General features: G+C 36.2%; 1 protein-coding gene across 1 annotated transcript; it reads right to left on the bottom strand.

The window, feature by feature from the left end:
- Positions 1-5,935: 5,935 nt before the first annotated feature.
- On the bottom strand, positions 5,936-11,509 carry LOC120772201 (toll-like receptor 7). Its single transcript, XM_040100667.1, has one exon. The coding sequence runs from the start codon at positions 10,726-10,728 to the stop codon at positions 6,220-6,222; it is 4,509 nt and encodes a 1,502-aa protein (XP_039956601.1). The 5' UTR covers positions 10,729-11,509; the 3' UTR covers positions 5,936-6,219.
- Positions 11,510-26,928: the final 15,419 nt, after the last annotated feature.

Here is a 26,928-nt window from a genome sequence, read left to right as displayed (position 1 = left end):
ACCATTAATTTTGAAGTGTTTTATGATTAGCTAGACAAATTTAGTGATTTACTGCAGCAAAAGATGCGAAAATTGATCAATGGAAAATGTGTAGTGTTCCATTAAGATCATGCGGGACTTTATATAAGTTTGATGACCCTCCAAAAGCTGTTGCAGATTGAATGGGATGTGCTATCACACTCACCATATTCGTGACCTTGAGACCATATTCCCATACTTGACTTCTACGAACTGTTATTCCGGTCTCAGCAAAATTTTTTTGAATGGGAGAACCTTCAGCTCAAATCAAGTTAGTACGCCAAACCACTTGGCTCAGTCAAAAATATTGAGAGCGTGAAAGCAATATCTTGCCCGGAAGATGGCAATAAGTATTGGATCAAAATTGAGAATATATATATTTCCATAAGTTGTTTTACGCAATAAAAAATTGGGTTTAATTGCACTAAAAAACGAAATTACTTAGTGAACGTTCCAATACTTTGCTGGAAATTATTTTCTATTAGAAGAGATAGATCGTGAAAAGCATGAACTAGCTGAAATCATTTTGAAAGCAAACGTTCACCAATACTTAGCCGGAAGTAATGTAGTTTGAAGAGAAAACTAAATAGTATGTAAAGTGAGTTTTTGAAATAATTAAAATAATTCAAAAATTTCACAGAAAAATTAGTCTTGAAAATTGTGAACAATATGAAAAATTTTAGTATATGAAAAAATCAGAAAAAGTTTTCCGAAGTTTACTATCAACTTAACGGCTTTTTTGAAGCCTTAAACCATAAACGGATTTTATATGAGGTAAAGATTTTTCGAAATATCTTATGGCATTATAAAGTTTTGCAATTCTAAAATGTGCTTTAACTGAGGAAGCTTGTATAAAAATAGTTTTGCTAACTATACAAACTATATGATGCATTTGTATGTGTGTTTTTTTATGTAAGTATGTACGTATGGAGTTTGTAATTACATGCACTTGTATTTGTACATATACGGATACCATACTATATACTATGCATGTGCCTGTACCTATGTAATATATTTGTATGTAGTATGTAATTATACATTTAGTTGTCATTTATGGTAGTTGTTGTTCCGAGTAGTTGGTGTAGTATATGTATATATGTATGTAATATGTCGTTGTGTTTAATAATGTATAAGTGAGTACTTGTGTGGCTAGAATGGGCGTAGTGTAGGGATTTCATTAATAAATTATACACAATCACACAAATCATTTATTATTTATACATTTTAATAGCGAACAAACCGTGTAGCATAAATATTTAGAAAGAAATTGGCATTTAATCGGCAGGTTTGCAGTAAAGCAATTTTTTAATAAATACGCTTTTTAATGTAGATAAGTATATGTGTGGGGTAGTATATTTCTGTGTATGTGTATATATGTGATTATTAAGCGTTAGGCATGATTTAATGGATTATACGTTATGTTTTTTGTAATTTTTTTTTGTTTTCATGAATTAAATATACTTTTTGGTGTTTTTATATATGCTTGTCGATACATAAATACAAACATGAGTATGTAGGTGAGCATGAGCGGAGCATATGTATAACTATGCACATCAATATATGTATGTATGTAAGCAATTAATTTATGTGTACTTATTTTTATGCATTTTCATCATTTAAATTTATTTGCAAGTATGACGATTGTATGTATTCATGTTCAATATGAAATATTTGTATGTATGAGAGTATGTATGTATGCATGTAATACATAAATATGACACATAGGTTAAGTGGTAAAGTAAAATAGCTCGGCACGATGCGTTTAAAAATTTCGTGTTTTTATTTGTTGAATAATGTATGTGTGTGGGTATGCATGTATGTATATGCTTTATCACTAATGTATGTTTGTATGTGTGAGCGCCTGTTGTAGCATTTGATTTGCTGTTTTTACCCAGTGTACGCATGCTAGCCTGTCCTTATGTGGTTGTGCATTAATTATGAAGATTAAATGCGGCATTTGTACCATCACACAGCTGTTTATTTGTATGTAAATGTGTGCGTGTGTTTATCGGCTGTTGTTCAATTTGTAAATTATGGCAGTAACTTGTAAATTTTTTTGGTTTCATAATTTTTACTCGCACTCATAATTTAAATTGCAAACTTGCATTTCTATTTTAAGCACTTTCACACGTATGCGCGCGTGTGTGTGTGTGTGGAGTAGCGTGATTTCCTTATTAATCATGTTAAGCAATTAATTTTTAATTAATTGTGTTGCACTTTAACGCACCTGTATATGCAGCATACTTGCAGTTGTGGCTTTTTTGGAAAGCATTTGATGAATTTCCCATAAATATGACACATTACATATTTATAAGTTGTGTTTTTGCAGTGTTAGTAGCGTTAGTAAAAATATTATTTATTCATTATTAAAACGGTCGGCATTGATAAGCACGCATAAAGAAACCACATTTTTAATGCGAAATAATTTGAAATTTTTGAAAAAATAGTTAATTTGATGCGTTTAAAAAATTAGAGAAAAAAATTATTAATATACGCGGTAGCTTCAAATTATTTTTGTTTACTTATCTCGAGTTTTTCTTATTTATATTTTTATGAAATTTTGAAATTAAGTAGCAACTGTTCAAAATAGCATTATGTTCAAATAAGCATTATTTATTAAATTATTGCAGCTTATTGACAGGTTACACCACTCAACAAATCGAAAAGAAAATATTGCTACTGATATGCAAAAAGTTAAGTGTGGTATGTAAGGTGTCATGATAACGAATTTGAGTTCAAAAATTTCCCTTCATTTATATTCTTGTGTCATTTTAGTTAAGGGTGATGGTTTGACCCCTACAGCCTTTGACTACAACACAAAAAATCACAGTGTTACAAAATTTTTAGTATAATTTTCGGTTTTAGCAACACAAAATTAGCAAGAAACAGCCTCTAACAGCACAGTACTAAGAGTAAATTAGGGTTAAGGTCAAATATTTGATTTATCAGATAATAATATTATTATACTCCATATATAGTAACTTAATGAATCTTCATTGGTTAAGTAGCTCAAATAATTTTAATATACCAAAAAAATTTTTTTTTCGAATTTAAATTATGTTGGCTTCTTTTTGGTAATTAAAATTTCAGCCAAATTTTTAAATAATTCTAAAACTCGTAAGCAAAACAATTCATTTGAAAAAATTCGTACAAAAAAATATTGCCTTAAGCAAGGTCACATTAAAATGGAGAATGTTTTTTTAGTGCACAAAATCACGTTTCAGCAAATACTCATTAAAATTAAGATATTTAAGCCAGTATTCTGGTCAAATTAAAAATTAAATTTTTTTCAAGTTGGATAGCTAAGATATTAGAAAATATCTCCATAAAAAGATTTTATATAATTCAAATTATTTCCGAAGTTTATTTTAGTGTCCTGGCAACTGGACCGATTTGAACTTCATTACTTTTCTGATGCAGTTGCCACAATGTGTCAAGCTCTAATCAGCCGATTTGCTTGAAACATGGAATTAATAATTTTAAATAATTTTAAATACTCTTATATCTCTTTATCCCATTAAGCAGCAAAAAATAAAAAAATTGAGATCTTTACTATTTTTAAAAAATTCGTCAAAATTAAAAAGTAAAAAAATCCATCTTTATATTTAAGTAGACGCCATTTAATGAAAAAAAATTTTGTTTTTCAATTTAGCAGCTTTTTAAGCTGTTTGTTTGTACCAATCAAGAATACTCATTATTTTATTTTTTTGTTGGCCGCAAGGGTAGAAATCAGGACGAGGAGCATGGTCACATGGACATTTTTCCTCCTCTAATTAAGAGGCGCTTAATTCAAAGGAAAAATAAACATATTTTTGTGCAATATTCAAATATAAGTAGACAAGTGACAAGAAATGGACAAAATATTGTAAAATAATGATAAAAATCTCAAGTGCTTTTTTATCAGTTGCCAAAAAAACGCTCGAAATTCGGTCTTCTAGGCTAGAATACCGCCTTAAACACATATTTTTCCCCTTAAAAACAAATTTTGATGACGCTAATAATTTTTTGGAAAAAAATAACAAATTTTAATAAAATATGTTTGAAAAAAAATTTTCAAAAAAAATAGAAAAAAATTCACCACTAATAATTTTGAGGAAACTAAAAATATTTTCGAAAAAAAATTTTTCTTCCAATTTTTAATTCAGGACAACTAATTTTGATGAAAATAATAGTTTTTCTGAAAAAATATTTGCCTTGCCAATTTCAAAATTACTACAACTAATTTAGAGGAAATAAAGAATTTAAAAACAATTTACCTTACAATTTTCAAAGTCACCACCATTATTTTTGAGAAAACTAATACTTTTTTTGAAAAAAAAATTTAATTCTGCTTGCGAGTTTTAAAATCACTTCCACTAATTTAAAGGAAACTAATAATTTTTTTTTTTTTTAACTTGCCTTACAATTTTCTAAATCACTAATAAATTTTTTGAAAAAAAAATTGCCTCAAAATCACCAAAAAAATTTATTTTTACGCACTTTGTGTTAGTCTCTTTTACAACAAATGGGTGTTAGCTGCACTTACTGCGTACACTTCAATGTGGAGAAAATCAAAAATCATAGAAAATTTCAATTTCTTTTAATAATGAATATTTATTTTTCACTTTTTCACAATTTCAAATTGCTGCTTACACTCTAATTAATAAATAACCACTTTTTCGAAAATAGAAATAGTATGAAAAAAGCTTAAGCTACAAAACACAATTCGTTACATTTTTATTCAGCCATAATTTCCACAACAAACACGCCACTTACATGTGTGTAAGTGTGTGTGGATACAAGTGCGCACATGTACCAATTAATACATATGTATGTATATAGTAGTAGGAAAATGTTTTAGCTTAACAAATATCAGGCAGTTCGTCCTTGTCAACAATAATAAATGTCCTGTTTCGCGTCATTAGTGCGTTTTAACTACATTAATTGTAACTGTACATCAATGTTATTTTAATTATACGAGTATAACGTTTGGCAGTTTCGCTTGTTGTGTTTGCACTAAATGCATTTGAGTGTGTATTTGTGTGTGTGTTGGTCTGCATTGTAATAGTTTGTTTATTTTATATTAATTAAATTAAATATTTACATGCGCTCGGGCGCTACAGCGGCAGTGTTTATTGGCAAACAGTTGGTCGGGGGGGTGAGGGGCGTGAACGCTTTTTCAGCACGCGCATGTGTGTACATAAGTAATTAAACAAAATTTGCATTACAAAGTGCAAGTACCTATTTAGACATTAATGCTGTAATGCCAGCGCCACGCCACTTCCCCTCACGCTGTTTGCGGCTACTCACCACCCTTCAATGCCCCTTAGTTTAACGCGTTTAGCCTAACTAAATATAGCCATGTAGGTACACGCATTTCATATACATTATATACTTAGGCTTAGGCTTACACATACAAATACAACTAAATTAGCTATTTACACTTAGAAGAAATTCTATCTGTAAATATATATATATATTTATATGAGGAAAATCGAGTTTACATACATAACTACATATTACATACGCTTATCATCTTGGTCAATATCGGCGTTTGCATCAACATAATCACTTCGTTCAATTTATTTTTTTTTTGCTTTTTTTCAAAATTGAACTTTTTTATTTAATTTTTGTTCACTGGGTTATCAAGCAGCTTGTCGCCGTTGGTTTAGTTATTATTGAATTTTATAGGCTTTTTATACAAATTTTTTAATTACTTTACATAATTTTTAAATTAAATATTTTTTATTAAGTTTTTTTTATATTTTCAGCTTAGGCAACTGAGCGACTTTTTGCATTTTTTTTATTTGTTAATTTAATTACCCGTTTTATAAATAATTTTCAATTGAATAACTACTAGCAGCAAATGACGACACTTGGCGCTTTGAAAAATAAAAAAAAAAAATTATATTATATTTTTTAAAATTTTTGCATTTAGTATAAATATTTTTGCGTTTAAAAAATTTAAGATTTTTAGTTGTAAAAAATTTAGACTTTTCAAACTTTCATTTGCCATAAATATATCGACTTTTAGTTATGTAGTACTATAAAATTCATTTACACTTTTGTTGTGTTTAGTTTCAGTGCCAGGAACCAGTCCCAAAAATTCGCCGCTACGTTCCTACTTAATAAATAAATCAGTTGAATTACTATTAATGCTGAAGATGCTTTAACTGTGCGTCGTATTTATATTTTGCCCATATCGCAGCTTTACAACTATATCTACACTAAATACGCCTGCACATGCGGTCCCTGCTGTTGGCCGCTCGGCGCAGTCACCGACGTCACGCTGCTCGTTGTTTCACAGTCGCCGCGACGTTGCTGTTGCTTTTGATTTTGCTGCTGCTGCTGCTGCGGTCGCCATGTTTGTGACATCAGCTGTTGCTGCTGCTGCTGTTGGTGTTGATGAAAGCGCTGTAAGCTCTGCACCGTCGCGCCGCCATTTGGTGTGGGCGAGGGTGGCGGCATCATCAGCATGTTTTCATTGTCCAGCGTGGAGTAGTCTGAATCTATGCTGGAGTATATATGCTCTGAGGGTGGGCGCATTCCGTACGTTTGACTGGGCGCTGTGGCATGATGATAATACTGGCTGTTATTGGCCGCGCCAGTTGCATTGCCGCTCAGTTCGGCGCCGCGTTGAGCCGCTGCTGCCGCCAGCGTTGCTTGTTGCGCTGCGCTAGGATGTAAATGTGAGCCCACTATGGGATGGTGCAGTGTACCTGCCGCTGTGTTAGCGCTCGCGCTATGTTCGCGTCGTTGCGGACGCGGGCTGGGCGTCGCTGTGGTGGCGGAGGAGTAGTTCGTGGGCTCGGCGCCGATTAGTTCGCCGGCGACACCTTCTGTGCAGTAGGCAGGTGGTGGCGCTTGGCGGTAGAGTATGCCAGGACTAGAGGGTTGTTTGATGCGCTCATGATTGTGATCGAGCGTGTAATTATTGCCAGGCACACCGGCAACGCCACCACGATAGGTGGGATAGTCGGCGGGTAGCGCGTAGCGTAGTTTCTCCCAGAAGTGACGATCGGCGCGACGTATACGATGCACTGCGGATGTCTTTAAGTAGGGTAAGAGCTCGATGTCGCTCTCTGCTTCGAATTGCACTTCGGGTTCCTCGATCACGACCAGCTTTTGTGGACGGTTACGCAGCGCATCGTGCACGGCGCGCCGCAGTTCGCAGCGTGACCATTCAGTCTGCAGAAAGTTGCGTGACAACAAGATGACAACGCGTCGTGATACGCGTGAGGCCTCCAGCAGCTGGTAGTGTGTGGCATCATGCGCCAGATCGCGGTGTTGCAGGCAGATGCGTAAAGGGGGACGACCAGTCTCCAGTTCCGCCACTAAATGTTGCGCTACAAACTCTGAATCTTTGGCGGAGTGCAGTAGCACGGCGTCGTATAGCTTCTCCGTTTCCTCGCAGCGTGGTCCAAACACGCGTACGCCGTAGTGCGCAAATAGCCAGATGCGCAGTGATTCGCGAAAGACAAATATGATGATGACTACCACAAGCAAAAATATGAGCGCCAGTGCTGCAGCTAGTAAGGGTATGTACGTCTTTGGTATGCCATGTTGCAACATTGAGCCACCAGCGTAGTAATCAGTGCAAGCGGCAGTAGCATTAAAGTCTAGTTCACGCTTTTGCACCACGCTAGTATCGCTTACGCCGACGTCTACGCAATAGATATCTTGCATGTCTAACACAATTTGCGCGTTGTCGGCTACGTAGGCGGTCAGTTCCTGCAGAAACTTACAGCGACAACTCCACTGATTTCGGCCTAATGCCAGTGCACGCATTTGTTTGAACTGTGGTTGCTGCAGCTGCCACATGGTGAGCGTCAACAGGCGATTACCGTCTATGCGCAGCACTTCCAGCGATACCAACGGTGCTAGCGTAATGTTGTCCAGCGAAGTCAGCTGATTGTTTTGTAAGTAGAGCTCACGCAGTGCCACCAGAAACTCGAATTCATTGCCGTGCAGCGTGCGTAAGAGATTGTCCTCCAAGTGGAGCACCTGCAGCGAGATGAGACCAGCGAAGGTACGATTTTGTATGCGCGCCACCTGACTGCCGTTCACATAGAGCGAACGCAGATTTTTACGTCCTATGAAGGCGTGATCCCTCAGCACGGGGAAGTTGTTGCCATCCAAATAAACAACACTCGAGTCCATGGGTACACGACGTGGCAGTTCTGTAGTCTGTTGGCCACCACAATCTACGACATTCGTCGACCAAATCTGGTCGTGGTAACAAGTGCAATTGCTGGGGCACGTCATCTCACAATCACAGGCATCAAAGTCACAGCAATGGCACAGCGCAAAACAGTGCGACTCATAGCGACAAAGAAAGTCTTGTGGTTTGAGTGAGGTAAGTGGGCGCACAGGTGCACCGCGTGCATGTGGCATGACACATTCAATGTTGTTAAGATCCATGACGCGCGGATGCTGACGTGTGGTGAGGTTGTTGATGCGCTGCAGCCAGTCCATGGTGCAGTCGCACTCGAACGGATTACCGCCAAGATAGAACTCCGGCAGCGGTTTAGCCGGTTGAACGGGTGCGACACGCAACTGCTGTAATTGCAACTTAGACAGAGCGTTGGCGTACAGATCAACACGCGCCAAATTCACTTTATCCACAAACGCATTCGGGTGCACAGTGCTGATGAGGTTGTTGTTGATGAATAACAATTCGATGGTATTCGGTATGGACATAGCGCCGATTTCAGTGATGCGATTGTGACTGGCATCCAGCGTCTTAACACGTATCTCCTCTTGCAGTTTATAGTAGTTGCCCAGCGCCTCAATGTAGTTGCCATGTATGTCCAACCACTTCAGATTACTCGGTATGAAAGCATAGTCGAACCAGACCAAATGATTTTCGGAGAGGTTGAGCCACAGCAGCGAGACCAAAGTAGCAAACACACCATTAATATCGGACAGGAAGTTACGATCGAGGCGTATGGCCTCCAGCTCAAAATTCTTATCAAAAGCGCCGCGTTCAATGGACTGTATGCGATTCTTGGCAAGATTGAGTACACTGAGACGTGGTAAGTCGGCAAACATGCCCACACTGATATTGCCAATTTGGTTGTCTATCAAACGTAGACCCGTCAGCTGATGCAGGTTCTTAAAACTTTGGTTGTCAAAAGTGCGTATCTGATTCTCACCCAAATCCAATGTACGTAACATCGCGAGATCTTGTAATGCGCGTGGCACTTCATTCAGCTGATTCGAGCTAAGATCGAGTTCCTTCAGGTCCGAACAGTTTTTGAAAACATTTGGTTCAATCACGCTAATTAAGTTGTTGTTGAGTGTCAACTTTGACAGCACATACAAGCCATTGAAGAGCTTATCATCCAAGGTATGCAAACGATTCTCAGCCAAATTTAAGGTGTGCAAATTATATAGCGGCAAAAAGGCGTTGTCCTCAATATGGCCAATAGAATTATTGCGCAAGTTCAAAATCTGCAGGAAATACAACTCCTTGAAGGTGCGATAGTCAATTCGTGTCAAAGCATTATGCGCCAAATTCAAAACAATCAAACGTATGAGGCCAGCGAATGTAGTGTTGTCTATATGATTCGAGGTCAACTGATTGCCGGACAAATCCACCACCAGCAGCTGCTCGAGCCGATGAAACAGTCCCTTGGGCAGCTCGTACAGCTCATTGTTCTGCAAGTGTATTTCGCGCAGCTCTTTCGAACCGGCGAACAGTCCCTCGGGCAGTGTTTCCAAATGATTGTTGCTCAAATTCACAATACGCAGCGAACTCAAGCCGGCCAAAGCCTCACCAGACAACTCCGATATATTATTATGCTGCAAATTTAATTGCTGTAAACGTCGCAGTCGCGATATGCCCCAACTCTCGGTCACCGAGCGCAGCTCATTGTAACTCGCGTCCAACACCTGCAACTCACTGCCGCCATTACAATTCATATCGGCAAAGCCCAGATTCTCCGCCGAACGTATACGATTATGCGTCAAATTTAACACTTGCAGATTCCCCACCGGACAGAGGAAGCCAGCTGGCAACGCACGCAAATTATTATGGCCCAACTGCAATTCGGTCAACTGCTTCAGGCTATTCAACGAGTCCGGATAGAGCTCCAAAGTTTTGCCTGGTCCCCAATCGGGATTACGCGTATTCACAGCCAATGTGCGCAACACATTCAGACCCTCGAATGCATTATTTGGCAATTGCAGCAATTTGCAGCCATCAATACGCAGCACATCGAGCGTTTGTAGGCGCGCAAATGCCGCCTGTGGCAGTTGTGATTCGAAGAGGTAGAGTTCGCTGCATTTGATCTCCAGCTGGCTGGTGCCATCAGCGCCCTGCAAATCGAGCGCGATGTGCCGTTCAATAGTGCGTAGATTACAGCGTACCGATGTGGTGCCATTGTACTGCCAGGAACATTGATTGGTCGGCGCTGGCTGTGCGGCTGCGGAGGCCGCGACACCAGTTGTGGCGCCCGCTGCATCCTTGTTGTTCGCAGTGCCTGTAATGGCAGCGCCTGCCGTAGCAGCCGCGCCCGCTATAGAGGTGGCCATCATGCTGGCCGCACTCGCTGAAGCAGAGTCCGAGGAGAGCGCGTAGCTGGACTCTGGTCTGTCGGCGCCCTTATTGTGCAGCGCTGTGGCAACACCTATGCAACCGTTGCTGATAATGTATGCGGTTAGTAGCAACAGCGTGCACGCGCTGTAATTAGCGTGTCGTCGCCTTGGCAGCCTACTTAGTTTGCACATATTTATTTTGTTTATCTAATTATTTCTTATGATTATTATTTTTTTTAGTGTATTAAACAGCTGTGCGCTTGCATACAAACGCGTTTAATGCGCGCTGCGTTCAGGTAAGCGCCACACTTCAGCTGCATTTAGCTATTTCATTGCGGTAAATACTAACTGTGCACTTTCAGTTGTTGTTTCTCTTAACTTTTCTGATACTTTTTTAAATTTTTTAGTTTGAAGACAATTTTGTATGCAAATCGATTTCACTGTTTCAATTGCGTTGCTTTAATTTAATTTCCAATTTATTCGATTTTCTCCAAAAACACATAGCACTTTGTCCACCAACTGAATTTACGAAATTTTCTTCATGAATTTTTCATTAACTGAAATTTTCACCCAGCAATTTTCACGCACAGCACGCAAAGCAAATCACTTGTCAACGCAATCGTCGTCGTCGTCGTTGTCGTTGAACTTTTTCACTACACCAGTTTTATTTTTTTGCTTTTCGCCCGTACTGCTGCTACACTTGCTTCTCGCTTCGTAAACTTGCACACGAAATTATTCTCTTTTTTATTGGCTTAAACGCCTTTCATTTGTTGGGCGGTGTAAAGCAAGCACTTTTGCACGACTTTTGTTTTCGGTCATTATTGACTTTTTCATATGTACTCTACTGTCACTTCGATTTTCTGCGCTTCAACTAACGTAAAGCGTTTGTTTGTTTGGTGGTTGTATGTATGGAAAAAAGAAAAACTGAAAAACCCGTTTTTCGCGTAAAATCGTGCACAGCCTATACGTCCACTTTCGACGACGCGAGAACTCGAACTGATTGCACAGCGCTGGCGAGCTCAACATTTTTACTCGTACTCGTCGCGCAAAGCAGTCGCTATCGTATTAGCAATTCGACTTGCTTTCGAGTCGGTTGTTTGTAGACACGGTATGGCCGTAGTCGGAGTAGCAGCGGCCAAAGCAAAAGCGACGGCAAAGACGATGTTCGAACAATCAGCCGTTGGAGCAGCAGCGACAGTTAATAGTTTTACGATGTTTTAGTGTAACGAAAAAGGTGTATGGTTGAACGAGCTGGCGTACACGATGCCTGCCACAAGCAGGCGGCCAAACGTGCAACCACCCCAAAAATACGAACCAAGGCGGTTTGTAGAGTTTCGCTCTCATACGCAATTTGGTAAACCAATTGGTTTGGTGCTCAAACTAGAGCGCAGGAGAGGAACGTGTTCCCAGCTCAGCTCTCTGGCTCTTCATTGAATGCTATTTCACAGTTCACTTACTGAGTGTTTGCGGCCAATTGAGCTCTACGCAAATACTCAGTATTAAATCGTAAAAACTCTCAAATTTATTATACCATCATTAAATATGGACTTTAATGGGTTTTACGACTCAGAAGCTAGTCAAATGTATTCATGTTCTCTATTTACGAGTTCATTCTTATAATCACTGACTCTATCTACCCTCAAAAATGCTCATAACTGGCACTCTCCCTCATTTTCCTCTCAAATGTTTGAGCCTTTTCTTCATCAAACAAAATTTTGTTTGTAATTCTCTGCCACTTTATGTCATACGTTCGCTGTTGCTCTATACTTTTTACCAAACTTCTTTACATATAAAAAAGTTTCCGTTTATGTTTTTCTCTGCGCTTCGCCTTTGCGCCAGAGATTATGCCAAGTAGGTTTTTCATTGTTGCCATTCGTTTGGTAAGGCCTATGTCCTATGTCCTTTGTACTTATGTACGTGTGTATGTCTGTTTGTGCATTCCATACTCCAGAAATAGCAAATTAAAAAGGATATTCATATTTGCTCACTACTTGAGTTATGATTTTGTTGTTACTGTTGTTGCTTTTATTGTTGGTGGCTCTTTAGGAAACGAGAATGTTGCATTTCCTAACATTTCGCTACTTATTTCCGCTTCCGTATAACGAAAATTTGCATTTTGCCTAATAGGAATGCGAGTTTTGAGGCTTAGTAAAGGAAAATATGTTTGGGAAACTATAAAAAGGTATTGAGACAGTGGTACAAGTTATATTTTTCTTGAAGTAAATATATTTTGTCATAATTTAACTGGAAGCTTTTTTATAACCAAATAAGTATTGAATAACGATTTTATGACAGCAAAACTTTTTTGACTTGTGAGATCTTGATTATATTTTGACTTCTCATGACCTGCTTTCATACCAATTCGAGCTTCGAAAACCTGCTTTCTAATTTACGCACTATTAAATTATCTCATTTGCGTTCCACTTACTACTTTCTTTTCAGCCGTTTGCAAAATGAAATTAAATATTCAAGTTTCGCTCTGCTCGACTTAAATCACATTTCAAAGTTCTTACATCACTGGCGTTTCATCTTCAATCCTCAGCAGCCTAATTGTGCTAATTCTTTGTAAATGCAAATATCCTTTGCAGTCCTGGTTGTATATGCGGCTATATGGACATATGTACATACATATAGAAGTGCTGTCTTCCGGCTTGTAGGTCGCGCCTTTATGCTCCCCACTTATCTCTACTGTGTCAAAGTTTATTCAACTCGCTGTAACCAAATTCGCTTTTCCATCGCCCAAACAAAAAAAAAATCTGTTCTAGCTACGTAAACTTGGCATTTGGACAAGTGTTTGCTTTTGTTTTTGTTATTCACCCATTTCGCCTATTTTAATGTGTTTTTTTCCTGCTTCTTAGGCATTGACACACAGGCAAAGCAGCGGCAAGGAAAAAGAAAAACGAGCAAAGGAAACAACATGATAAAGGCGTAACGGAATGGAGAAAATAAAATTTGCCGAAAATCAGCCGTTTTTGCACGAGCAGAAGTCTACACGCGCACGAAGCTAATGCAATGTCCTGTCGCTCGCAAATCATACACATTCGCAGCGCCGAGCGATTTGCCATTTGGAGGTAAAGTTTTCCGACTTTTCACCGCTTTGGTTGCTAGTGGCGCTGTTTGTTGGGAGCATTTGAGAGTAAGGATAAAGGACACTCAAGGAGTGACTTCTCTCGGTTTGTGAATTTCAAAGAGACATATTTTCGAGCGCTCGTAACGCATGTTGGTATTAGTTAAATGAAATTAAATATTAACTTCATTGGCAAATTTTCCGCCAGGAAAAGCCCATTTATATGAATTTCTTATGAGTAAATTCAGCTGAAATATGCATTTTGATTGATTAATATGAAAGTAGAATAATACTTGAAATTCAATTAGAGAAAGAAAAATCCTAAAACTATACAAAACGTGGGTGTGTTATTGGAAGACTATATTTAATAGTTCAGTTGATCAATATTATCGCTAAAAATGAAAAATTAAACTAGAATTAATGAAATAAAATAAAAAATGTTAAATTAAGCGAGAGTTAGTACAAGAAAATTTGAAATATTGAAAAAAAATCAAATTGTGTTTTTTGAACAATTTACTACTAGTCTGCATATGCACTTAATATATTATTGAATATTATTAGTAATTTTTTTTTTATATTAATTCACACCTAATTCAAATTTCTTTATTTTTTTCAGATAATTTTCGTTTTTGAAAATACAGTGAATTTCCCCATTACAAACAGTACTTATAACCGGAAACCTTCCATAACCGGACAAATTTCATGAACCAAGTGTTTTCGTTAATATTTCTATACAATATAATTCCTATAACCGGACCCGAAAACGTTCCTTTGATCGTCTGGTTCGCGTTTGCTCAACGGAAACTAATTTGATCATACAATCACTTCTGCCTGACATTGGCTCGCATTTATTAGTTCAGTAGAAATATTATACCGAGTTGCCTTCTGATCTAAGGATACATTTTAAGCACACGTTTTTGAGCGAATCCATATGTGGACAGCTCCAATAGCTGGACACTGCGATGGTGGATGTCCGGTTATGAGGTATATCACTGTAGTTCTATTTTTCATTTTAAAGAACTTATATGGAAAGTTAGTGTAATATGTGGACATAACAAAAAATATATCTTATTTATTTTTTTCTTAAAATCTATTATTCCTTTTAACCAACGTAACCAAAAAAACTACTGTCTTGAATATTTTGAATTCTCAGGCTAAATTTATACTAAAGACACGATGTGCTCCACTGCTGCGGTGATTTCGGCCTTATCTAAAGATAAAGAATCTCGTTGAATTAGATGATATTCTCCGTAGAATAATCTACCAAAAACATTGACAAAATAGCAACTTAAAAGAAAAAAAATTAGCCAAATTTTGGTCATTTGGTCAGGTCAAAGAAAAAAAAAAACGATAGGCGTGCAACCGAACGGGTTAATTGAACTGAGCGGTTACCCTTCAAAATGACTGCAATCAAAAATCGATGTGAAATATTTCTATGTTAATTTTGAAAAACTATCAACTTATAGAAAAAAAAAAATTTTGTTTTTTAATTTCCCACTGATTATGCCTCTTAAGTAAATTACTATAAAGCTAATAGTGTTAAAATCAGTGAAAATAAATAAATTATACTTGCATGAAATATATTTTTGAATCATTGTATGTACATAGATAGAGTCAAATATATACCGTCAAATCTCTAATAAAAACATCAAAAACTGTTGGAACCGATCAATGTGCGTGGATAGTAGATAAGTCTGCTTAATAGAGATTTCACAGTATTTGAAAATTGAAAAAAATACTCGAACTTAAATTTAATGGCGCTAGGAAATTTATTTCATTTTCAGTTTTTGATGTAATAATTTACCATATATAGCATATTTATGAAAATTTAAATTCTTAAAAATTTTTAATTCCTGAATTTAACTTAATTTTTTTTATTTTCATTAGATAAAATTGCAAAATAAATGTTCATTAATTTTGCCTTGAAATTATAACTGTTATAGCTGTTTTCATTTTTTTTTTTTAATTTTACTACATTTAAAAAAATAGTAATTTCATATGTAGTATAGTGTTGGTATTTCCACTAATATAATATTAAATAAAGTACTCGTTGTTTAGCCAATTTAATTTAGTAATTGCAACGGAAATTTCGCTTATTCATTTGAATGGTTTTCCCTGAGTACCACCTCTGCGTTTGTTTACAACTGAGGAAGCCGTAATGAGAGCCGGAGTCACTTAATTTTCATTCTTAAATCTCAAACTCAATTTTCATAATAAATGATTTAACATAATGCACTCCAATCTCTTTGTAGACTTTTGAAATTTATGAGTTTGAAAACAAAAATTGGTGCTCGCAATAACTTTTGTAGAAAATCTCACACGCTCTTTTACACTCCACTCTCAAAAGAACATACCGCCCAAATTGAATACGCTCAACATTCACGCTTAAAGCGCTCAATTACTCACGCATTTCACTCCACATTAAAAATATCAAACAAAGCAATTAAATAACTCGAGATTTATTGCATGTTACCACTACATAAATAAAGTGGCGGCTACGCTGAGTCAACAGGGATTGCTCCAAGTGCAGCGCTAAGTGCACAAGCATGTGATGCACGCAAGCAAACATATGCGCGCTGCAAGCAGCTGAGTCTCACGTGTGCTAGACGCTGCACAGCATCCAAATGCATACATATTTATACACTGTATGCATTTACATACATACAAACACACATTTACTTCGCTTTCAACGCATAGCGAATGCATTCTTTACAACCTCTTGATTTTCATTCATTCATCCATTGGCCCATTCATGCATGCATACTCTGCTCACAGTTTTGGCAATGTACTATTTACGATACATACATGATAATACAACAATAATAACTACAAACAAACGACTGCAGCCGCAACCGCAGTATCCGCCTTAGCTCCAACGTCTTGGCTGCAGCAAAAGCAACAGCGAACAACAACAAAGTTTGTCAACGTTGATGGACATTTTACAGATTGCTTGCATTGTACCTCATCTACATGCACAAATACACATGCACATATGTATATGCCGCGAGCTGCGCGAAAGCACACCTTAGATCGATATATTGAGAATGCCACCCCGCGAGCCCCCAAAAATATACTTCAGAAGTGTGTGCGTGTGTATGTTTACAAGCGCAGCCTGCTGCTTTTCACGTGTCAATGTCGCTTTGTTTATTATTGTTGTTGTTTTTATTGGCAGCAGCCGCGCGTTGTTGTTTTTGGCAACCGCAAACATGCTTTATAGATATATACATACATATATGCATATAAATATGTACATATGTATATCCTCTTATTGCAGCATGGCGCTGTTGAATGCGCTTCTGCAGTATGCATGTCGATTTTATTTATTATCGATGTGTGCATGTGTGTGCGTGTGACAGCGCTAAATTTGATGCATTTGTTGAACGCTCGCATTGAACTCGCTACTTAAACTCTATAGAATCTTTGTTGTGCTTTACTTTTTAGAATCGTGTGTTTATATAATTTTTGGGCTATGTGTGCTCTTAAATTATATTTTTTTATGGTGGTATACCTGCTAAGCTAGTGCGGGCTACTTATTTATAGCGCTATTTAATGACGCCTTGATTGATTTTGTATAGAGTGATTTGTTTCATTTTCCGGAATAACAGTTTAGTGCTTTGATTAGTGTTCTGGGTATTGACCGTGGCAAGCTTTGATGAACAAGGTAATAAATAGTACATATGTATATACATATGTATGTATATTATGTGAGCATTCAACTCCTAAGCAGACTTAGAATACGCTAATGTCTGTGTACATAATTATATCGAAACTAATGGACTGTCTTCAGTTCTAAGTTACTTTGATATGAGTCAGTCGAAAATTTATTGGGTAGTCGAAAAAGTTTCTTCGTATTTCTAATCAAACTTCAACTTATTTTTTTTATATTTATAATGAACTTTAATGAACCAAATAATAGGTTGTCAAAAAAGTCTATTGTTGTGCCACACGAACTGATACAGCATATTCTTCGTAAACTTCACAAATTTCATTGGTGGCTTGCGTGACATCTATTGACAAAATACGAAAAGACTTTTTCGACTAACCAATATATCTGTCGAAAAATTTTCCTTCAGATTTGTTGAATAGTGTTATTGTTATTTGATATACCATTCCACAATTTCGAAAATTTAAAAGGAAAAAGGAGATTCGGTATCTATTTACCATCTACAAAAATTGCAAGAAAAACACTATCAACTCATCTCATCTTGGAGAAGATAGATCGACCCCCCTTAAATACAAAATGGTTAAAGTCTGGTGTGTAGGCTGAGATAGTGTTACAGACAACTTCAAGCAGGCAGATATGGCTCAAACACCCTTAGTAAACCAATATTATTCACTTCAAACACTTTTTTGAGGTTATGTCAAACATGATGTTTATAAAATGCAAAACTTCTTCTAGACCTTTCACCGCTCTATGACCTAAATGAAAATTGTTTTGAAAATATGTACATAAGTATATACACTTTTTCCATTTAAAAAGACTTTTGGAAGTATATGTAGCAGCTTATTTGCTTTGACAGCTGTAGTGCGTTCAGAGATTGTTGCACAGCAACATTTGACATTTTGATATTGAAAACTTAATATCGATTAGCGGCGACACGCGTCTACATGTCTTTCACAGAGCGCTTAGTGCATGTAGTCAAGCTGATACGATATACATACATACATATTATTTGAAACATACTTATATGGAAAACACATAACATAGTACACATATGATCTCGCTTTGCCTATGAGGCAACAGCGCATAGATCTTCCTCCTCGGCCGACTTGTCTTATGACTGTTATGAGTACAATGACTTGATTGCAGCTTCAGCGCCAGCTGTTGTCGCGTTGTCAACGTAAGTGACTCGCAGACACAAACATTCGCGTATACATAAATGCTTATATATATGTACATATGTGTATGTAAAGTCCTAAATGCCTACTAGAAGTAAATCAATATACAAATGCCGAGGCGGCAGACATATGTTTATATGGAGATGGGTATACATATGTATGTGTGTATGTGTGTAAGTTGATGCTGGAAAATCGATTTGATTTTTCTGTTACTTGCAGCCTCAACACTTAAAGTAGCATGTTATTATTATGCATTTATTTTTGTATACATGTGTGTGTAGAGATGTGTTTTTGGTAGCGCAGCATAAGTCTGTGGCTTTGTTTATCTACGAAAACCGCCTGCCGGTGTCAAGAGTTCACTGCAATGTCGGCATCAGCGAGTTGTCTAACTGTCAATGGCACTTGTGCGCACAAAAACATACATACTATATACACACATACATATTAAATACACAAAGCGTCGATACGAGTCGATACGTCAAAGGCTTACTTGCCACTTAGTTACATTTAAGGCGCTATTTCTGTACAAACCCATATAGGTATATATGTATGTATTTGTTCGTAGGTGTATTTATATTTCTAAATTTTTTTTCTTTGTTTTTATATATTTATATCCTGTGTATACATGTATACATTTATACATTCAGTGTTGGAAATCATTGCCACATAAAAATATTTATACAAAGTGTCTTTATTGCTTGTCAATTGCTTAAATTTGTTGTTGTAAACCAAATTTATTTAAATTTCTTGTACCCTGCGGTTCAATCCGACTAATTTCGTAAACTGTTTTGAAAAAAGGATTCAAAATATTTTAAACCCGAAATTTCGGGATTATATTTTTAATATGAATTGATCAAGAACTTTCAAGAAAAAAAGTAGAAAGAATCATATGAAAAATGTAAGTCCCGAAATTTCGGGTTTAAATATACTTCGTAATCCCAATATTTCGGGATCATATTTTTAATACGAATTTTGCAAGAAGAAAAGTAGAAAGAATCCCAAGAAAGCTGTAAATCCCGAAATTTCGGGGTTTGTTGTTTCTTATATGAATTGATCTCCAAATATTAGTTAAGTTTTCAAGCGTAATTAATAAAAACCGAATATTCGGCATACTTTAACAGAAACTTCTGAACTCAAATATATTCTATGAACGATTAGTGCAATATTTGATTAAATTTTTCGAAAATGTTATTGAACGTATAGCAAATTGTTTTTTTTTTAACAAAAAACTATTTCTTAAAATTAAATATCACTTATTAAAATTTTCAAAGATAACAAAAAGTTTTGTATTGCGAACTATAACACTTAAAAGATATATTAATTTACAACAAAAGAGCAGCAAAATTTATATAGAATAATATCCTTAAATTAATATCACACGAATTTCACTCAAATCTCACTCGCACTCAAAAACATATTTTTTCACTCAGAACTGCAATTAACTCAAAATTAAATTTCACTCAAATCACAACTAAACAAATCTCAACCCAAAGTGTAGACAAGCAGCCAGCAAATCTACTACAATTTTCCAACGCAAGAGCGGCGAGAACCTACAACCGTAGGAGCGCTCTCGTTGACTGGCTGAGATTCTTAGCGATTTCGCTTCATTGTTTTGATTTCATACGAAATAATCAACAGCTGCTACCGCTACTGCTTCTGCCACAGCAAGGCTCAAAACAACTGAGAAGAAGAAGAAGCAGAAGAAATTGAGTTTGTTTTGAAGTGGACCAAACAAGTCTAACTTGTTTTGCTTCAATAGTCAAGTTAATATGTCTTAGCCAAAGTGGCTTTTGCGCACAGGCAACAAAAAATAACCAAGCTGTTTAAGTGCCAATTCGATTGCTTGTTTAGCTTTGGCAATGAATTCAGATAACAACAACAACATAACGCATATGTTGCTGCTGCTCGAATTTTATAGCTGTTGGCACTAATTTTTTGCACTTTTATTACCATTACCGACGCTCTGCCAGCGCGAAGGATGCGCAACTGAGCGACTAACCGGCAACTGATGGCGCGGCGATGTTGTTGCCGCACTGTTGTTCGTAAGCTTACACACAGCTGTGTAGTTACTTATGCTGTGATTGTGTTGCCACTCAAAGGCGTAGGCTTCGCTGAGCTGCGAATTCTTTTCCATTTTTACTCCCAAGCTGCGCTTAGTTGCCTTTATGTAAGTAAATGTGTGTATGTGTGCTTGCATAATTGTACAAGCCGCTAGTTGGTAAGGCGCTTCTTGTTGATGCAACTTAGTTGCTGCGCTTAATTTGCCGCTGTTTATACGTGGAATTTATGTTCTATAATTTTATCGTCAATTCACGCAGCAGCCTCTCTGGGACTTAAAGGAGCTGTTTCTGATTGCAGGTAGCTGCAATTAAACTGCCACATGACATTTGCAGTTTTTACAGCCAATTGAGTGCTGAGAAATTTCAATTAGAAATACCAACAAACAATTAAAGCGGGCGTAATTCATAGGAAAACGTATTTAGTATGACTTTGTAAGGAAAAGTATGCTCGAAAGTGGACTTAAATATATTTTATGCTTATAAAAAAAATAATTTTTTTATTATAAAAAAGAAAACAAATAGTTACTCTTTAGACACTAATTCAAGCACTTTCTGCAATCGATCTAAAAAGCAAAATATTATTTTAATAAAAAATAACAATATTTAAATTACCTAAAATATATATGTAAATATAGACTATAACTCCAAAATTTTTCGGGATCCCGAAATTGCGGAACACAAATTTCTGAATGTATGTATTATTTTAGTAAATTTAGAAAATAAAAAAAAACCAATGTCTTTTGCCTAGATGATCCCATCATTTCGGGACTAATAATATTTAAGTTTAATATATTTATTATAAAATAAAAAAAATAATTGCGGAATAAAAATTTTCGGGATCCCGAAATTTCGGGGTTGTGTTTTTAGTTGTTATTATTTTTTAGTTTAAGGTGCAATTAAAAAATATTGTCTGTTAGATGTAACATTTTTACGGGATACTATTAATCACAGGATCAGAATCTTTTAAGAGAAATTAAATTCCAGTTCCAGTTCGATAGTGTTATTGAAATACAAATTTTTTTGAAATAATATATAATATATAAAATAAAAAAACATTTTAGAAAAAAAAAATTCGAGATGCCGAAATTTCGGGATTGAGTTTGTAGTTGTTATCTGTTTGTTTTGTTAATACCTTGTAAAATATTTAAAAATATTGTCTAGTAGATTTAAAATTTTTACGGGATACTATTAATCACAGGGTCAGAATCTTTTAAGGTAAATTAAAGACCTATAGTATATTTCGGTACTATTGGACTTTGACGTATAAGGGCGTATTCGAGCTCTTCTATTTTTGACCCCAAGCTCAGTTATAATTCCTCAAAATTCAAAATATTTTAAGTCTAATATGAAGAGGGCCTTTAAGTACTGTAGTAAAAGAAAAGGACTAAAAAATTTGTTTAACTTTAAGGCCATAGACCACCTATGAAGCTACGCGCTCAACAAAATGCTAATTTTGGTTTATATACACCCGTTTGCACCAAAATCATGTTATTACATAAAGCAGGTTCACCTAAAAAAACATTATAACGGTGGCATTTCTAGCGTCTACAGTTAGTTAAAATAAGTATGGTACATAGTCTATGCGTATAAAATTAACCGCATTGGCCATAAATTATTTCACTGAAATATTATGAAACGCTCCAAATATATAATATGAATATTGCAGCATTATGCCGTGTTAAGACACAAAATTTATATATACATTTTTATTTATCATGAAATATCATCAGCTCAGCAGTTGATAGGTTTTATGACCTAAAATTTTTTATAGGCCTATAGGCATGTAGCAATTTTTACTTTCATTCATTCATCATTACTGACATTACACTAATTTTAACCTCTTTTTATAGCAAAGATATATACTATATACATAATAAAAATTTGGAAGAATTTTCTAGCGGCACCAGCAGAGCTATGTGGCTGAACGGGTCATAAAAACTTACGTCTAAAAAATATTATTACTTATTAAAACCCACAAAAATGTCGTAAAATTTTAATTTTATTACCACAATGTCGGGTGTTTGCTTGTATGTGTGTTTGGCTGCATAGAAATAATCTAGCATGGTGTATACGAGAGCAAGTAATCTGTAGGTCAATTCAGAACAAAGTAAGGTTATAGACTTAAATTACATACGAACAACTACGTATACATATATATGCGATTAAATATATAAACTTCGTATATATAACATATTAACGGTAAAGTTTGCCCTACAACAAAAAGCTCAATCGAAAACTCTCGATTTATTCAGCTAAAAAAACAATGAAATTTTTCTATAGTTTCATATTTTTACGACATTTTTATATTTCTAATTCGTGCTATTACACTTTCCTCTTACTGTTTTATAGCTATTTTAGTTTTATTTCACTTTTCTTATTAGTTTTTTATTGTTATCTTATCGCCTTCTAATTTCCCTGCATTGTGTGGCCCCACACGCTTTTTCCGCTCTTCCTCTGAAACTATTTATTCATATTTTATTTCTTTTTTACAACTTCTCAATAACTAATAAATACTATTAATTACATGTTCTCTGCCTGAAGCTCGTAAACACAAACAAGTTTTAAATTAACGCGTTTAGAAATTCAAAATTCTTTTACTGTTTCGTAATAAAAAAGTATTTAAAGTTCGTGTCAATTTATTGTCATTCAAAGCACATAAACGCCTGTACTGATAAAGCTTTCACTTGTTAAGCTGCTTGCTACTCCAAATGATTTTGTTGGAGCATATTTTTTATCGATTTTATGGGTGGTCGAAATTCCCAGACATTTATTCTAAGAGATTACTATTCAAGCAATTGGAAGTGGATTTGAAAATCACAGGCCACCTGACACAGTGGGAGTAGCCGGTTCTCTGTCTTGAAGAGATGAATATGTATCAAAAAGGGATCTGGGATTATATTATGTATAGAGTGAAGAGAGAAGAGGATATGGTATTTATTTAAAAGGTACTCTCACTAAATATAATTACTTCTTTTGGTTTTTTTTTTGGCTTTTCAGAAATGGATATTTCTGAAACATGTAAAAAATTTATTGCATACAAAAGCTCGGTCTTAAGCTTTTACATAAGTTTAAGCTCACTAAATCTGCAGTTTTTTAGGTCCTATTTTTTTAGGCTGTTGTGTCGTTTTCATTGTGCGTGTTTTTAAATGGTTAGTCCCAAGCTCAACACATAACCCTGGGGAGAGATGATTCGCATTTCACTTAAGCTCTCCTTCTAACGGACGTTTTTTGGCTACCCAGAGGATACTTGGTGTAAGACCGGGAGTCGTGAGCTGCTTGAGCCATATGTAAAGTAATTGTTTCTGGCCACTCCCAAGTGAACGTCAGAATTTTCCTGGAAATCACTCCCAAAAGTTAGTTTATGTTGATCAAAATTTATATATAAATTTTTGGGAAGAATTTCTAGGCAAATGCTGAGTGAAATAGAGAAAAATCATTAAAAACCCTAAACGCATTTCTTTAAGTCACCGCCCCTCTAACATTTAGTCTGAAAAATGTGTGCGCTTTTGACAAAAAGTGAAATTAGCGAAAAAGGAGAGGAGGACGAGAAAAGAGATATGAGAATAGTCACCGAATACTATCCGACAGGCACAAACGGCAGCATATCCACAGCACTTAAAGTATTTGTCACCGATAGCTTTGCGCAGGCTGCGCGCCGTTTGTGCAGCTAAACACGGTCCAGTCAGCCAATAACCCAGAGCCAAGCACACGACGATTGACATGTTGCGGGCAAAATTTTTGTAAATTCTTCTCTTGCTTTGTTTTGTCTGCACAATACATTTGCAGCATTTGGCCCGCATTTGTGGATTTATAGTCTGACAGACTGCATGCTGCTAGGATCACAATTTTTTTCATTTTTTTTTCTTCTTCTCAATTGCATTGATTTGCTTCGTTCGATGCGAGGGCGTATGTGTCCTGCTGACGAGTTGATACCGATGCGTATTGACGCTGTGGTTGCTGTCGCGTATATGTGCTACGCGGATCAGTGTTGTCTCAAGCGCGTAGTCCAGCTTGTCGTTTTATCTGTATCTTTTCCAATTTTTTTCTTCTTTTTTCGTAGAAATTCTCCAGTTTCCAGCGTTTGGATTATGCCGCGATATGTGGGTCTTATGCAACTGCTTGCCAGCTAGTGTAGATGTCTAAAAACAGCCCGCATTGTTCAGCTTTATAGTTTAAGCGAGTTAAGTTAGCGGCATTTTTAAAGAGAGAAACCAAATAAAGTAAAATGCGGAACATATGTAAATCATTTTTATGGGACATTTACCTCTCTTTACCTCTTTCTTTATTTTCCCTTTAAGCAATACTCTCAAGAATACCACCCTGTCGACTTGTAATGGCAGATTTTGTTGATAGACGGTCAAAGACGCTCTTTGATAAATGAAGTTGTGAAACAAAGAGTTGACTTGATATTTTGCTTTTGTACCTATTACCATTAGAAGATAAAGATGAACAGGGAACTTATAAACACAAAATATCTGAAATTTAGAAGTTCAAAATTTTATTGATCTTTCAAGAACTTGCTTATATCGATAGTCTTCGCCAGAATTCAACCGTTTCGATAGATGTATTTCTCTCATAAAGGAACCGATAATAGCAAAGCGTGACAAGCTGAGTCCATTTAAACATAGCCGTATGTCACTCCGTTCAAACGTCCGTATATACGTGAACTAGTCCCTTAGTTTTTGAGATATCAATCCGAAATTTCGCAAATATCCTTTTCTCACCAAGAAGCTGGTTGGTCGGAAAGGCCGATATCGGACCATTTTGGAATATAGCTGCCGTACAATCGCATTGAAGTGGAAAGCTTTTATCATCTGACGAGGTATATTCAAAAAGTTTAATATGGCATATTGCCCTTTGGATGTAATCTCCGAAGAAATATTTCAGATCAAAACACTTTATTATATTTCTGTCATTCAAACGATCGAAATAAAGTGCTTGTAAGGAATGTTTTGTATTGGTGAAGGTTACTATAGCATCGACGCCACCAAAGATAATGATGTTTCTTGCTTTTACTTCCTTTCTGTCTTGGAAGGACGTCTGTCATTGTACATAGTGTCTCTAAGCGAGGATCAGAGAAATTTGCACCTCATGCCTCTACCTAAGATGAGCAAGAAGGTTCTGAACCATGATTTCATGTATCAATATTTTTTTACTTCAGTTGACAGCCTCTTTTTCCCAGCTATTCTACATATGTAAATCCAACTCTCCCCATACTTTCCCCATCGGCCAACTAATTTCAATTCACCACAATTTAGAAAAAATAACGGTAATGCCTCGTAAGTCAATCACAATTAAAAACTTGATTGCAACTAGTTGAGTACAATATATCTCTCTCTGCAACAATAACAAATCCGGAAAGTGACCTACAATTTAGTACAAGTGTACCTGGCGGAGAACAAATATTGCACATAGATTTTCACATAGTACAGATTCTAAAAATGCTGCATGCTGTTGAGAGGATTTCATATCAACAACAACAACAAAAACACAATAGTGGTAAAAGCAACTAACAACAGCTGAGGCATGCGAGTGCAACATATTTGAGATGCCAACAATGACAGTAATGCAACAACAACAAAGGCACAAAACGAGAATGAATCAAATAACTGTGACACTATGGTATCAAAGCGGCAAGGAGGCACGAAAGCTAAGCGGAGGAAGAGGAGAGCAAATGAGGTTAGCACTAAAGTAAAGCGAGTAAGAATTGCAGGAAAAACACTAAAAGCCGAAAGTCAATTACACGTCGAACAATTGAAATGGGTAACTAACAAGGCAGCCAGAGCGGGTAACATATTCCAAGCTGGGCGCAGACAGTTTCGGGGTGAAGGAGCTGCATGAAGTCTGCAACGCCTGGGACAAATATGACATTATATGACGTATGTATGTATATATGTACACATCGGTGATGTAACAACAAATGCATTTGCACTCCATGTAAGTCGAAGTGAGTCATGACTGACTGCCGGAACGACGACAATTTCAACTTGTTGCAGGCAACAATGTAAGCAATTAAAAGCGAAGAGTTGACGAAATGGAGGAAATTAAGAAATTGAAAATTAAAAAGGAGCAACGTAACGAATGTTGAAACAGCAATGCAATTTTCTCTAGGATGAACTGCAAACTGACAATTACAGGGGTATGAGGCAAGTTCATTTGCCATTTTTCAATTTTCGGTAGTTATTATACAAACTTACTTAGAATTCTTTAATTTAAACGGTACACAGTTCTCTGAACAGAAATTTTCTTACTTTAGTCCCCTTGTGATTCTGCAGCACCGATTTTTTGGACTTAGGAAAATAGAAGAGATTTGGCTAGCCAAGGGACTCCACTGACTCCGAATTTAGTATATGCTTATAAAGAGCCACGAGTAATGAGATCACTGGAATAATACAGTTTCGCTTCGGATTCCTCAGGCTTCTTACG

Source organism: Bactrocera tryoni, chromosome 3 (genome assembly GCF_016617805.1).
Source record: "Bactrocera tryoni isolate S06 chromosome 3, CSIRO_BtryS06_freeze2, whole genome shotgun sequence".
Taxonomy (NCBI): domain Eukaryota; kingdom Metazoa; phylum Arthropoda; class Insecta; order Diptera; family Tephritidae; genus Bactrocera; species Bactrocera tryoni.
The sequence above is the reverse complement of the archived record's forward strand: the minus strand, read 5'-3'. Positions and strand labels throughout refer to the sequence as shown.

Bases quoted from the DNA above. Each gene is read 5' to 3' on its own strand.
- LOC120772201 (XM_040100667.1), bottom strand. From the start codon at position 10,728: ATGTGCAAACTAAGTAGGCTGCCAAGGCGACGACACGCTAATTACAGC.